This window comes from Protopterus annectens, chromosome 15.part0 (assembly GCF_019279795.1).
Source record: "Protopterus annectens isolate FY-2018-M chromosome 15.part0, PAN1.0, whole genome shotgun sequence".
NCBI lineage: Eukaryota > Metazoa > Chordata > Ceratodontiformes > Protopteridae > Protopterus > Protopterus annectens.
Genome location: NC_056749.1, coordinates 598,727,491 through 598,743,752, shown reverse-complemented (window position 1 = coordinate 598,743,752; position 16,262 = coordinate 598,727,491). Strand labels below are relative to the sequence as shown.

The following is a 16,262-nucleotide window of genomic DNA, read 5'->3' as shown; positions in this document are numbered from 1 at the left end:
CGGCTGCTGTCCCTTCTTCCATGACGTCAGGTCGTCAGGGGTATAAAACATGCAGCCAACGCCATTACCCCAGTCTTTCTTGGCATGTTGTGCAGAAGCAGTTTGCAAGTGCCGGTCGGCCATCTCCTGAAATTTTCCTTTGAGTTTCAGAACCGAAGTCTTCAACTAAAGCTAAGTACCACATTGGGGAAACTTTTTCTTGCTCCTTACCGATGTCAGTAAAAGTTAATAATTGCATTACTTGTGGAAAGCAAATACCTCACTTCTAAGATTTTCATTTGTACTGTATTCCTTGCCTCGGACCTGACCACGACATACCTTGCTGTCTGTTTTGTGCTTTATTTAATCAGCGCACTATCAGTCTGTATATCTTCGCCTCTGAATATTTCGGTTCTCTGTTTAATTACCCAGAAATGTCAGATAGCCCTCTGACTACCAGGATTCCGAAAAAAATCGCAAAGATAGACAGACAGGCCACCGAGGTCCAAAGCTGCCGACGACACTTCTTCTAAGCTAGTTGCCAGTTTCCTGGTACTCAGTGAGGCACTTTCGCAGCCCCTGATACCTGCTACTTCTGACTCGCAGGCCTCTACTGAGACACATTCTGAGTCTGGTTATGTCGCGCGATGCTTCAACTGTGGAACTTGCGGATGTCTCTACCTTGGATGGGTCTGGTGCCACTGTGCAGGCACCGGCTTCTGAGGGTGTATGCAGGCCTATGGACTTGCATATTTAACCGATGCCTCCTTCATTTAGGCAAAAATCTCGAACCATGCCTAAGAAACAGGCACCCAGGCTGCATGCTCAGGCCTCTATGCCTAAAAAAACAAATAAGAATGGCTGAAGATCTTGTAACTCTAATCAGGGGAAGCCAACCTCCCCCTTCTGAGAGACCTAGGACTGAAGTTGTTTGTGAATCTTCTGACTAGGATTCTGAGTTTTCTGATTCTTCTGATGATCTGGATTTGCCCATATCTACTTATGAGGATTCTGATGCAGAGGACTCTATTCCCTCTGCTTCCCCTCCAGAGGATTTTTCTTTTGGTGAGACCTTACATACTCTAAGGGAACATTTCCACTGGGAAAGCTAGGCTTTTTCTGATTCAAAGAGGAGGCTTAGGGATTTCTTTCTTCTACCTCAGCATAGGCCTGTAGCTATACCTCCTGTACCAGACATTGTTTTTGCCTTTTCAGAATCTAGTTTTGCTCTTCATTCTTTGCTTCCTGCTCCCAGAAACCCTGACAGGTATTACAGGGTTCCTGATTTACACAAGTTCCTTTTTAAAAATCCTATCGCGGATCCAGAGACTATTTCACAGGGACCCAAGGGCATTAAGGCTTCTACTGCTAAAAATCCTACCCCATCTGATGGAGACTCCATGGTGCTGGATAGATGGGGTAAGAAGGTTTACACTTCTGCAGCCTTCGCCATTAGGGCTTTAAACTGCCAGTTTCATATGTTAAAGTATCAACAACATGTTATTGGATTGCTTAAACAGAAAATTGTTGATTCCTGACTTTGCTGAAAATAAAGAATTACAGGATTTAATGCATTCTGCTGAACAAGTTGGAAAGCATACTTTGCAATGTGGATTTGATTCATTAGAGGCCTCTTGCAGATCTGCTGTTACTGGGTCTTTGCTCAGAAGGCATGCTTGGCTTAAGGAGCAGTCTTTGCCTGATCACATTAATGCTAAATTGTTGGATGCTCCCTTAAATCAGGACCGCCTGTTTGACAACAAGACTGAGGAAGTTCTTAAAAAGATGGAAGATAAAGCTAAATCTATGCCAACTGTTAAATATTTCTTACATGTTCAGCTTCCTAGATTTAGTAGGCACTGGCCCTCTAAGAATTGGTCCTTTCCAGCCCCTTGCAGGTCTTCTCAAGCCAAACCCAGACACAGCAGACATCCCAGGTTTCAGTCCCAAGGGGACACACAAGACTAAGCAGTGGGGGGTTTCCACTTTCAAATCTGGAAGTAGTAAGACCCCCCCCATGGAAAACTGTCTCAATGACTTGCTTTTAAAACTTACAAGCACTTTCCGCCTAAAGGAGCATACAGTTGGTAAGATTGGTCTGCAGGCCAAAAACTGGGAACTCATAACGCAGAACCAAATGGGGTTTAAATAGTGTCCCAAGGATACAGATTTCACTTCCACACATTGCCAACTTCAAGTGGGTGGCCAGATCTACCCCCAAATCAGTGGGCAGAGACCCTAAATCAGGTACTCTTTCTTAAACATGGAGGCTATTAAGTTGGTACCAGAAAAGGAATAGGGACAAGGTTTCTATAAGAGACTTTTCCTGGTACCCAGATGACGTTCTATCCTGGGCCTTTCTACTCTAATTACCTTTCTGGTAATTCCAAAATTCAAAATGCTGACTCTTCATCTGCTTCCTATGCTAGGCAAAGATGCATAGTTGGCAACACTAGACTTGAAAGAAGCATACCTGCACATCCCCATCAGGGAGTCTTGCAGACGATAACTACGCTTCAAAGCAGGCTACATGCACTATCAGTTCTCTGCACTGCCCTTTGGCTTATTTACTGCGTCCAGGGTATTGACAAAGTGCCTAGCTCCATTCATTGCATTTTGCAGGTAAAGAAATATTGAAATATACCCATACGTGGACGATTGTCTAATTCAGGCTGAAAGCCAGGACATAATTTTGAATCATCCGGCCTTTGTTCAAAGGGTACTGCCTTTTCTGGGGTACACCATAAACGAAAATAAATCACACCTGGTACCCTGTCCACAAACTATATTCCTGGGAGCAAGTTTGAATACAACTTCACAGATGGCTTTCCTCGCCAGAGAAAAGGATTCATTTGGCAACCTACTTCAAACAAGTGGCCACAAAAACCCAGCTATCTGCAAGACAAATACTGCACGCCTTGGGGTTCATGGCCTCCTGCCTAATTCCATATGCAAGGCTGCATATGACGAAACTACAGTGGTATCTCAAAAGCCTATAGTGTCAACTTTCACGGGATCTAGAAACAAGGATTCCTATCATACCTTGCCTACGCCTAGATTTCCTTTTGTGGGCAGAGGCCTGCCACCAAAACAGGGGATTACCATTCACACTACCCACTGCCGCCCAAATTTTAACAGACGCATCAGACTATGCATGAGGGGCTCACCTGGCAGGGGAAGTGCATTCAGGCAAATGGAACCCAAGTCAAATGCACATGCACATAAATCGAAAGGAAATGTTAGCTGTACAGAATGCACTGACAGCCTTCAAGGACCACATTCTTCCAGGGCAACTAATGGTAAAGACGGACAACACCACTGTGAATGTGGTACATAAACAAGCAGGGGGCTACACATTCTTAAGCATTCTGCAGATTGGCCATGGCATTGTGGAACACAGCCTTGAGCGCTACCAAGTGAATCTGCAAGCTGAATTCCTGCCAAGAAAACTAAATACACTGCAGACGGACTAAGCAGAAACCTCAAGGACCCACACGAGTGGAAACTGGAACAAAGGATTTTCAAAATGTTGACAAATGGGGGAGCCCAGATATATAGACCTCTTTGCCTCCCCTGGAACCATCAACTGGACAAACTTTGCTCAAGGATTCCCCACAAGCTTGCTTGGAAAATGGATGCTGTATTCTTCAGCTGGACAAACCTATGTTTTCCTTTCCTCCTCCTGCCTCTGCTCTCCAAAGTACTACTAAAGATCAAACAGGACAAGCCAAGGACGATTTTAATTGCACCAGACTGGCCTCGCCAATACTGGTACCCACTTTTGCGCAGTGTGTTACGCTTGACTCCATGGCACCTGCCTGAGACTCTTTCCCTATTATCTCAGCAGGAGAACCAGCTGCAAGCCTTGAACCTAGTATCCTGACTAATTACCTAATTGCTCCTTTACCATCCCTCAGTAAAGTGATGGATATCATTGTAGAGGCAAGGAGGCCCAGTACCAGAAAATCTTATTCTGCAAAATGGAAAATATTTTGTGCCTGGGAACAGTTTCAAGGAATGAACGCAGCAGTACCCAATTTACGTCTGATTCTACAATACTTAACTGAGATGCTTCATAACGGCTTGTCCTTTTCCTCCAAAATTCATGCCTCAGCCATTTCAGCTCATTATAGCACAGTGCCTCCCCTCTTCTCTCACCTACTGCTCAAGCAGTTCTTCAGAGGGGCCAAAAACTTAAGGCCATCCATGAGAGCTCCAACTCCAGCCTGGGATCTTAACTTTGTCTTGGAGAAACTCTCTTCCTCCTTTTGAGCCAGCTGCTACTGTAGATTTTAAATTTCTTTCCTGGAAAACAGCTTTCCTTTTAGCAACCATTTCTGCAAGAAGGGTATCTGAATTACAGGCCGTTATGGCAGTGGAACCTTTCATCATCTTTCATGCGGACAGGGTGTCCCTCAGAACCAATCTCTCCTTCTTGCCAAAGGTGGTGTCCAGTGTGGCTCTTAATCAGTCCATTCATTTGCCTACCTTCTTTCCCAACCCACAGAACAAAGGGGAATGGATACTGCACTCTTTAGATGTGCACAGACAGCTTAGATTCTACTTGGACAGGACTAAACCTCACAGGAAATCTGAACTGGTGGCATTTCTACAGGGACAGAGGGGAAAGCTATTTCAAAGCAAACCATTTAAAAATGGATAGGCCACTGAATTCTTTTCTGCTATAAGCACCATGGCAAACCTATCCCACAGGGCATCAGACCCCATTCAACCAGGGCTGCATCTACCTCTACAGCTTTTCTCAGGGGTGTCCCTACTAGGGACATTCTAGAGGCTGCTATCTGCAGTTTTGTACATACTTTAACAAAGCATTATTTGCTAATTTTCTCTAAATCCAGAGCTGGCTTTGCCACTGCAATCTTACAGGGCTTTATAGCTGGTCCTAATCCTTTTTTTAATTCCTCCTCCCAACCTTAGCTTTGGGAATCTACCCAAATGTAATGACTAGAACAGTGAAACTTGAAGAGCATAGTACAGTTGTGTACACTTACCGTAAATGTACATGTTAGTGTATTTACTGTTGCAGTGCTGGTTACCCTCCCTCCAGGCCCCTTTCTTGTGGCTATACCTTTACTCTGACTTACTATGCTCAAAAAGCTTTTTTGTTGGAGGTATATCTTTGTATTTATAGATTTAATTGCTTCCCATTGGGGGGGCACCTGACATCTGGGGCAAGAAAAACTAATGTAATGGCGTCTGCTGAATGTTTTATACCCCTGATGACCTGACATCATGGAAGAAGGGACAGCATCCGACGCAAGACCCAAGACTTTGTTAATCATAATGACTGAGGGCTACTGCAAGCAGATAACCCAAATGTAATGACTGCAACAGTGAATACACTCTAACATCTACATTTATGGTAAGTGTACACAACTGTACTTTCTCTGCACTTCCCTTTGGCTTGTCTACTGCTCCCAGAGTTTTCACAAAATCCCTGGCTCCAGCAATTGCTCACTGCAGGCAGAGAAATATCCAAATTTACCCATACTTGGACGACTGCCTGATTCAGGCGGACAGTCATGAAATGCTGTTGCAGCACCTGGCATTTGTAAAAAACCTTCACATCCCTGGGGTACACCAACGAAAAGATATCAAAACTAGTCCCCAGTCAAAAGATTATATTCTTGTGCGCAAGCTTGGACACAGCATCCCAGATGGCATTCCTCACTTCAGAAAAATAAGCCTATCTGACAGACTGTTTTATACACATGGCCACCAGAACACAGCTTATCAGCAAGGAAAATCCTACAGGCCCTTGGGTTCATGGCCTCATGCATCCTGTTTATTACATATGCCAGATTGCATATGAGGAAGCTTCAGTGGTACTTAAAAAGTCTTTGGTGCCAGCATTCTCAGGACCTGGAAACAGTCATTCCCATCATACCCCTGTCTAAGGACAGAGTTTCTTTGGTGGGCAGCAGCATGCAACCACAACAAGGGACTGCCCTTTACTGAACCCCACACCACCCAGACCCTAACCACAGACGCATCAAAGTATGCTTGGGGAGCTCACATGGATGGCATATGCATTCAGGACCACTGGAGCCCAAGTTAAATTCATCTGCACATCAACCAAAAAGAGATGCTAGCTGTGCAGCATGCTCGAACAGCTTTCAAATCCCTACCCTCACCAGGACACCTGCTAATAAAAACAGAACACCACAGTTGTGTGGTACATCAACAAGCAAGAGGGAACCCACTCTTATCCACTCTACAGGCTAGCCATGGTCCTGTGGAACAAGGCCTTGGACATGCAAGTCCATCTGCAAGCTCAGTTCCTGCCTGGCAAACAAAACTCAGGCAGATTTAAGCAGAAATCTCCTAGACCCACATGAGTGGCAATTAGAGCCCAACACCTTCAGCCTTTTGATTCAGAAATGGGAGATCTCAGAGGTGGATCTCTCTTCCTCCCCTGGAACCACCAGCTCAGCAAATTCTGTGTCAGGAATCCTCACAACAGTACCTGGAAAGTGGATGCCCTATCTTTTCAGTGGGTAAATCTCTGTGTATGCCTTTCCCCCTCTGGCCCTTCTCAAGAGTATTACTCAAGATAAAACAGGACAGACCAAGGACAATTCTGATGGTCCTGGACTGACCACGCCAGCACTGGTACCCACTCCTGCGCAGCCTGTCACATATACCAGAACCCAAACCTGCTCTCTCAGCAGGGGGGACAGATATTGCATCCGCAACTGCAAACCCTAAATCTTGCAGCCTGGCTTATTCCTTGAATTCTTCCCCAGCAACCCTAAGCCAAGCAGGTGCTGGATGTCATTCTTGAAGCCAGAAGTCCCTGTACCAGAAAATCCTATTCTAAGTGGAAAAGGTACTGCTTCTGGATTCAGTCTAAAGGAGAGGACACAACTCTGCCCTCTCTGCCTCTAATCCTGGATTACTTAGCAGATGTACTCCACAAAGGCCTGTCCTTTTCCATTACGATACATGCCTCAGCCATTTTGGTTCATTACAACACTGAGCCACCTCTGTTCTCACAACCTCTTACCAAACAGTTCTTGAGACGGGCAAACAACTTAAGGCCACCAAGGAGAGCACCCCCACCTGCTTGGGATCTTAACTTTGTATTGGAAAAGTTCATGCTTCCCCCCTTTGAACCTGCAGCGTCAGAAGAGTTAAAATTCCTCTCTTGAAAAACAGCCTTGCTTCTGGCCATCACTTCAGCTAGAAGAGTGTCCGAGCTACAAGCACTTATGGCTGTGGAACCCTTCATTATTTTCCATGGTGACAGGGTTTTCTTCAGGAATAACCCACCCTTTATGCCTAAAGTGGTATCCAGTGTGGCTCTCAACCAGTCCATCCATTTGCCAACCTTCTTCCCTAATGCTCAAAATAAAGTGGAAAGGATCATGCACTCCTTGGACGTGTACAGACAGCTCAGATCCTGCATTGATAGGACTGTGCCCTTCAGGAAATCTGACCAGTTACTAGTCAGCTTTGCAAGAGGGGCAGAGGGCAAGGCTATTTCAAAACAAAAAAAATTAAAAATGGGTAGCACACTGCATCCATTTCTGCTATAAAGCACCATGGGAAACCACCTCCTCAGAGGGTCAGAACACATTCCACTAGGGCAACCTCTATAGCATTTCTCAAGGGACTGCCTACCAGGGACATCCTGGAACCTGCTACCTGGGGTTTGTACACCTTCACCAAGCATTATCGCCTGCCTATCTTTTCCAAATCCAGGGCAAGTTTTTGCAAGGCATACTAGCCAGCCCTAACTCTTCTTGACTGCCTCCACCCTTTTTCAGCTTTTGGAATCTGCCCATGTGTGATGACTGCAACAGTGAAACACTAAGAACATAGTACAGTTGTGTACCCTTGCCATACATGTCGATGTCAGAGTGTATTCACTGTTGCAGTCCTGGTTTCCCTCCCTCCAGCCCCCTGGTTTTTCTCTCTCCTTTCAATGGCTATTGGTCCCCCCGTTCAAGTGTACTGGTATCTGTATTTAATTATTACTGGTGGTGGTTCCCCCACCATAACGTAGCTCCCTATTTGGGAAGCTCCTGAAATTTGGGGCAAGAAAAACTGATGTAATGGCATTGGCTGCCTGTTTTTATACCCCTGACCTAATGTCAGTCCTGGAGTGACAGTATCAGACGCAGAAATACTAAGTCTCTGATATTCAGGCCGAGTGAGGGCTACCTGCAGACAGATAACCCCAAGTGTGATGACTGCAACAGTGGCAGACAACAGGCAGTCCTATGGAGAGGGAATCTATCCACCCTATTACCCATCACCATGGGAGTTCCCCAGGGTTCTATTTTAGGACTTCTCATATTTTCTATATTTATAAACGACCTATACAAAGTCATCCCAGATGCCACCTTCATCCAGTATGCGGATGACTCTACTTAAGTTTGTTCAGCTATATGCCCAACAGTACTACAGACTTTCTCAAACTTCTTTCAACTGAGTTGAGAAATGGCTCCAAAATCACTCTTATTTTGAATCCTAATAAAACTAAGATGCTGCTTCTCTCTCCATCTCCTAGGTCCACTATACAGATCTTCACCATCACATCTAACAGCAGCACCGTTATTTCACCAGACCCCCCAACTAAGCTACTAGGCGTAATAACTGATGACCTCAAGTTTAACCTAAATAATAAACCACATGATTAAAACATTTAATAAAAAAAACTTGTCTCTCTTTATAGATTAATCCCTTCCTAACTCCTCTAGCTAGATCTGCTGTTGCCCTCTCACACCTACTCTCCTCTATGCCTCCTCCCTATACACAAACCTGAGTAAATCCGACTTGAACAAATTCACCACCTGCTAGGATTTGCCACCAGTACAGCCTACAGAACTCAACACTGTAGCAACCTTAAGCTTCTAGGGTGGCCGGAACTGCCTAATCTTCTAAAGGTTAATCAGCTAATAACTGCTCACACGATTCTCTACTGAACACACACCTGTTCTAGAAAACATCACCACTCTCTACCATAATCTCAAAGCACCCAGATCCTCTAACAAAAAACTAATCTACATGTTCAAAGCTAACAACTTTGTTGAGGAGGCACTGTTTTCCAATTCTCTTGGTAAAACATGGAATTCTCTCCTTGCCAACCTCACAGCTGAAACGCACTCTATCCCTATTCAAGAAAAATCTTGCACTATACCTTAAAACACTGTGGTAATGCCCCTGTTTTACCTCTGATTAATGTATAAACTGACGACTGTATACCATAGATCGTCGTCCTACATCTAAGTGACTTTAACCTGGTAACCAGCTATTTACTTGGCAATCTACTTGTGTGACTGAGTTATGTTTTATTTTTTTACCCTTTAATGAATGTAAACTGTTGTAACTGTAATACCCAATCTTGAATTGTATATAATATTGTAATATCTGTAGAATTAAACTGGAGCTTTTCTCCCCGGGCCTCCACTGAATATGGACATGTATCCAGTTGGACCATCCTGGTCAACAAATGTAAAATAAATAGTGAATACACTGGAACATCTACATTTATGGTAAGTGTATACAACTGTATTTTCACAGATTTGTCACAAGTTTTCCCTAGTTCTCACTTCACCCGACAGAACTTTACTGAACAGGACTGCCTTATGCCTTTATGAAGGTACGTGTGTCATCTACTTCAGCTTGCCTTCCATTGGATGATTCTCCTCTTGCAGCTACCATTTAGTGCAGTTTTGGACCAGAAAAACACGAACTTCAACCTTGCCTTGGAAAACTCATGGTCAACCTTTGAATGAACTGATTTCACATTTCTGCTTTCTTTAATAGAAGGCTGCCCTTTTAGTGACTTGTTACCTCAACTAGGAGGATTTAAGAATTGCAGGCCCTTGTGTGCAAACAACCATTTTTTATTTTTCAGAAGGGCCGATTCATGCTAAGAGTGAATCCAACTTTTTTTTGTGCAAGTTGTAACGAAGCTGTCCCTAAACAAAGCCATTCACTTCCCTGTCATTTCAAAGCCACAGAACAAAAGAGAACATATCTTGCATTACTTGGATTTCCTTGGGCAACTGAGGTATAACTTGGACAGGACAAAACTGGTAGTCATGCTGACTATTTTAGAAGGGCAGCCTATAAACAAGCCCACATTGCCAAAATAGCTAGCATAATGCTATATGTAATATTCTTTCTTGGCAAAGTTGATCCTGGTCACATTAATTCCTCTATCAGAGCTACTGCAATAATTTCAGCTTTCCTCGAGTGTACTTCATCCATTTTGGAAGTAGCCATTTTGGCTTGAGTTTATGCAGTGTCTAAACACTGTCATCTAGTATGTGTCCAGAGCCATAACAGGGCTTGTCAGGGACTTCCTTCAAGGAATTCCCTTTTACAACTTTCTCAGGAGCTACCACCATTTGGTGCTCTGTGTTATCCCCAGATGTCATGACTGCCAGCAATGGATTTGATTAACATAGTACAGTTACGGTAGGAGGATTTATGAATTGCAGACCCATATGTGTAGATGTTTATATTCACTTTTTCAGTTGTATTTTCCCCACTCACTGTTCCTTCTGTCTCTTTTCTATTATGATTTCTGGGTTTGAATTCAGTGCCCTATTCACCTGACCCCCACCTTCCCTCGCTACCCTTTTCCAAGTACTTTCCTCTGGATTCTCATAGAACTTAGGTGGATTGGGACTTCTGGTTGGGTCACTGCTCCCTGTGGATGACTCTGGTCTACTTGTGTTCTGGCACCTTGGCACAAGTCTAGTTAATCAGCACAATTATACAAAGACCCCCCCATTAATATTCCAAAACATGCACTCTAGTCAGCGTGCATGTTGTAAATCTGACTTATACTAAAGGAAAAAGGTCCGGTCGCCCAGACTTTTTCCATTAGTATGTTTTTATAAAAATATATATATATATATATATATATATATATATATATATATATATATTTATGGGTCGACAAGCCATTTTATCGACTTTCATTTGGTCGACAAGCATGTTATGTGGGCGGGGCTGTACCCCCCACACCCCCCCCCTAACTAAATATATCAACTCCAGGTTCGCACAACATTGGGAGGGGGGCAAATCTGCCTGTCGACCAAATGAAAGTCGATCAAATGGCTTGTCTACCATCTCAGGTAGACCCATATATATATATATATATATATATATATATATATATATATATATATATATATATATATATACATACACACACATAGAACGCAAGATCTCTGTTGCTTTTTAGACACTCTCGCTATGTTAAAGGAGTAACATAGCGAGACAGCTTTAAAAATGTAACTGAGATCTTCCTTTCTCCATTGCTTTTTTAAAGCTGTGTCGCTATGTTAAATGGGTTTAACATAGCGAGGTAGCTTTCAAAAAAAGCAATGGAAATTCTCCGTTTTTTTTAAAGCTGTCTCGCTGTGTTAAACTCCTTTAACATAGCGAGACACGGAGATCTTGCTTTCTCTGCTTCCACCCACAGCTCTGATGTACTGCGTAAGCATACGCATGCACAGTACATCAGAACTGCCGCAGAATACCAGACAGCTGCGGAAGGGCAGCACGGAGGCATTATACAATGCCATTATGTAAGAAAAGTATTTTTTTCTTAAATGTCATTGTATAATAGCAATAACCCACGCCTGGGTGTGGGTAATGCTGGATTTACCCACTGTTGTCTTTGGCCACTCGGGCTTTGCCCTCATGACCAAACCGCACCAACCATGGGTAAATCCTGCATTACCCACACCCAGGTGTGGGTTATTGCTTAAGAAAACTCTGAAGATGGTGTCAGCCCTTGACTGTCTTGTACCACTAACGTACTCTCCTTGGTGTGGAAGGGAGTTAGCTAAATCCAGAAAAGGAAATGAAAGTGTCTGCCTGCAAAGCCTTTATGTAATCTTAGTTATTTACAGTAAATTTTTTCCTTTCAGTGTCTGGGCACTTGATTAGTGCTTCAGCATGATGGTGTTTAGTAGATTAAAGTAATCTATCTTCTGTGATCTTCCTGTTAAGGAGAAGGTTGGATTTAGACAAAAAAATAACTGAGTAACTCAAGTGTAACTGATTTTCGTTTTCTTTTTAGGATGATGGTGCTGATATACCTGCCGGGGCCGAATCTATGGATAGTACAGAAAATAATACTTCTGATCAGCAGAGTCCTGAGGTGAGTGGCTGGTTGATCTCATTTAGTCCTATAATCTCTTGCTGCTGTTTATGATTTGGTGAATTATGTCGTTTTTGTAGCTTTACACACACTAGTTGATCTGTTTGCTTTAATATCGGGGAGGGTTTGGAACTCAGACCATGAGTGCCAAATGACTAACATATACTCCTCTATGTGCCTCTAAGTCAGCTCAGCTGGAAATGTAGTGCATTGACTTCTCTGTCCTGGAATCCTGCTGGTTAGAGGGCTGCTGTGGAGGCCTGGTGACCCTGAGTTTAAGGTCTTTGCTCTACATGAAACATTGTAATTCCTGTAGTCATTTATTAATTGGTAAGCTCTATATATATTTTTTTAGAGAGGAGATTGCTTTTTTTCATAGACATGTGACTCTAGATTAGTATGTGGGGCACCCTATTTTGATAGTGGGCTAGAGATGTTTTTGAGAAGTTATTTGCTTGCTGCTGAAGTTCCCCTGTGGCCTATCTATTCTAAAACAGGCAAGGTTAAAAGAGATGATTCGTGAATGTTTCACAGAGTAGTGAGAGATACTTAAATGGGAAGTGGTGGGGGATTTGACACACTGCTTATGGTCTGTGACAAAAGTTTATATTGCGGGGGGTATAGAAGTATAGGAAAGACTGAAGGGAGATTATGGGAGCTGTAAATGGAAGGGGTTGTCACTTAAAAAAAATGAATTATCACTTATGACAGCACTCGTATGTTAATATAAAAGAAAAACTATAGTGACATATTTTTTAGTTGCAAACATTATACATCATGCATAATCTTCTGTGCAGTAGTTAACCGAACATTAAATAGCTCATTCAGTTTGCCTTCCCTTAAAGCTCATTCTTTCTCTTAAACATTATTCTGCATGTATTGTTCCCACAATTCCATTTTTTCCTGTGTAAATTTGCTCCTACCCTTTTCAAAAAATCCTACTTCCAGTTATTTTCTCTGGTAGTATATTCAGTACTTCTAATATAGCTATTAGACTGATTTCTAATTTGTAGTAATCAGCCACCAGAATTCAACTCAGCAAGGCCTTAGTATGCCTAGGCAATTTAGATTCTGTATCACAGCTCAAAAAATAATGCAACAATGTGCTCAGTTTGACAGTATGTTGCAGGGATTTTTTTTGTCTGCCAGCTCATTACACATGTAAAAATATATATTTCCAATTGGTTTTCTTCCCTATCACACTTACATTTGCATCTACACAAGGAATTATTTTTTGAGTCTGCTTAGGCCATGCATATATTTCCCATTGTTTCTTTATGAATTGCATTTATCAACGTGGGAGGAATGGTTACAGATGACAGATGCGGACAAACTATGAAAAAACAGCAGATAGTGATCCCAATGAACATGGAGTTAATTTTGGAAAACACAAAGTTAGTTTATTCACTTAATAATTTTAATATTTTTAACTATACAAAAATAAGAATTAATGAGAATTATTTTAAACTATTTACAAAGGGGTTTACATTTGTTCCAACAAGAAAACCAAGTATTGAGAGTATTATACTTGACGTTAAGATTTTCACTAGAAAACTAAACCTTGTACGTATATTTAAAGATGAGGCTACAAATGGAAGGGGGAATACGTTAAAAAAGGAGGGTTTACAACCCTCCCCTACATCATGACATATTACATTTTAAAAGTTGCTTTGTCCGTAGGTTAAGAAAAGAATATAAAAAAGAAAAGAATTTACAGGCGAATTTGTCAATAGAAGAAGGTAAATTACTTAAGAACTGAGTGACGATGAAAAAATTTGAATAATGAAACCTGATAAAGGGGGAGGGGTTGTTCTTGTGGATCTGTGGGACTATACTAACAGAATGTTGGAAATATTAGGCAAAGATAACGGTTATGGTTTCAAGGAATGAGGTTAATATTTCATATAAAAATAGATCTCATACTAGAAGATAATTTATTACAGGGACTGATAGATATTAGTCTATACAATTTTTTAAAAGTTTCTAAACCAGTTATACCAGCCATTTTTGGTATTCCCAAGATACACAAAGCACCTGATAATCCACCTATGAAACCCATTGTTTCCCCACAAGGATCAAAAACACAACTGCTTGCTATATATGTGGACACAAAATTTAAGGAATTTCATGTTAACTATCCACATATTATAGTGGATTCTTGGGATTTTTTGAATAAAATTGGAACAGGTCCATACACAGATGATACAAGTTTTATTACTATAGACGTAAAAGATCTATTTTCAGTTATACCTCATACCAAAGGGTTACTCTGGTTTGAAAAAATGTTAGCCGAAATGGGTTTCTTAACAGGTGATGAGTTCAAACTGGTTTTGGAATTGGTGTTGAAATACAATTACATCTTTTTTCAGTGTAACCTATACCACCAAAAGGATGGGTGTTATTCTGTATTGGGAACAACAGTATGTATTGATATTTTCATCCTGTGGGATGGTCCAGATGAAATTTGAGATTGGTAAAGAAGAAACATTATTGACTATAGTAATAACACTTATAAGTCTAGTATATCTAGAAAGGAATGTTATTCGAATGCATACCTCCATTATGAGACTGACCACCCTTACCATTTCATAATGAATGTAGTAAAGGGCCAGATGATAAGGATAGCAAGGATGACATCAGATAGAAGAGTTTTTGGAAGAAATTGGAAATCTGCAAAGAATGTTCCAAGAAAGAGGATACCCAGATGAGTTAATTGAACCCGTCAACGAATATGTTATACAGAGATGGGGAACTGTATATGTTCCATTATTAACTAATAAGGAAACACTGACACAGTTACCATATTTAACATTGACTTACTATAATGGAATGGGATGGTTAAAGAAATGTATAAATGAAATTTGGGGGATGTTCAATACTATACCAACAAGGGTGAGTGTTTTTCAGAACACTTTAAGATATAGTTTCAGAAAAAATAAAAACTTAAATATTATAGAGATAAAAAAGAAAACAAGTGTAGGGTGGAACATGCTCGAAATATGGCACTTTTAAGTGTGGGAGATGTACACAATGCCCCTTTATAGCAGGGATAAAAGAAGTTAGGATCCCAAGTTTAGATATGACCATAAGAGCAAAAAGATACAACAGTTATTCTAAGGGGGTTGTCTACTTGGCATATTGTAAAACCTGCTGGGGGTATTATGTAGGAAATACAGAATGTCATCTCAGAGTAAGAATATATGAACATTTGAGAGAATAAGAAAAATGAAAATAATGCTTTATATAGACATATACTGACATGCAAAGAGGCTGATTTCAAGTTTTGGGTACTCAAGGTTGAACATTTTGAAAGAGGAGGTGATTAGGAAACCAAGTTAGAATTCAGAGAAATGATATGGCAACTCAGGCTGGATGCATGTAGTGGGAAAGGCTTGAATGACCATATCTCTATTACCCCAGCCTTGAAACTACTTTCAGAAGATCCCAAAAGGCATAATGTAAAAAGTAAATAAGAATTACCAACAACATTTAAGTTGAAGGACTTCAGTAAGAATATGTTGTCCTGTAGATGTGTGTGTGTATATATATATATATATATATATATATAGATATATATATATATATATATATATATATATATATATATATATATATATATATATATATATATATATATGTACATGTACTAAGTATATAGTTCATGAGAGATGTATATAGAAACACAATACACGAAATAATAAGTATTCCCATTTTCATTATATATATATTTCATATACATATATATATATTTATATATATATATATATATATATATGTATTTATATTTTTTTTGTATTTATTTGTATTTTCACTTTTTCCTACTAAGCCCCTCTTGATTAGACGAAGTTTTTTTTAAATGTTTTTATTATGTGGGTGATGTTACATACACCTGGAAAGATTATGCATATTCTTACAACTTGTAAATGTATGTATATGTTTTTACTAAGAGGTTAACAAAAGGTCAGAAGGTCCAAGTGAAATATCAACATAAATGAATAATTGGATAATTATTACATGGCCAACTAATGATAGTGAATGTAAAGATATAAAATGTCTTTAGAACGGTTACTAGATGATTTTGATGGTCTCCGTGGAGATGAAAGCGCTTAATATGTGTTGACTTGTTTATTTT

The 16,262-nt window shown here is 40.8% G+C and overlaps 1 protein-coding gene across 1 annotated transcript in view; it reads left to right on the top strand.

Annotated features, from left to right (window-relative positions):
* The window catches only part of KIF4A (kinesin family member 4A), a gene marked incomplete in the record, with an annotated part of 2,786,372 nt that overhangs the window by 861,614 nt on the left and 1,908,496 nt on the right, over positions 1-16,262 (top strand). The window contains 1 exon segment of the mRNA XM_044057419.1: positions 12,050-12,130. Coding sequence (XP_043913354.1) covers positions 12,050-12,130 — 81 coding nt within the window.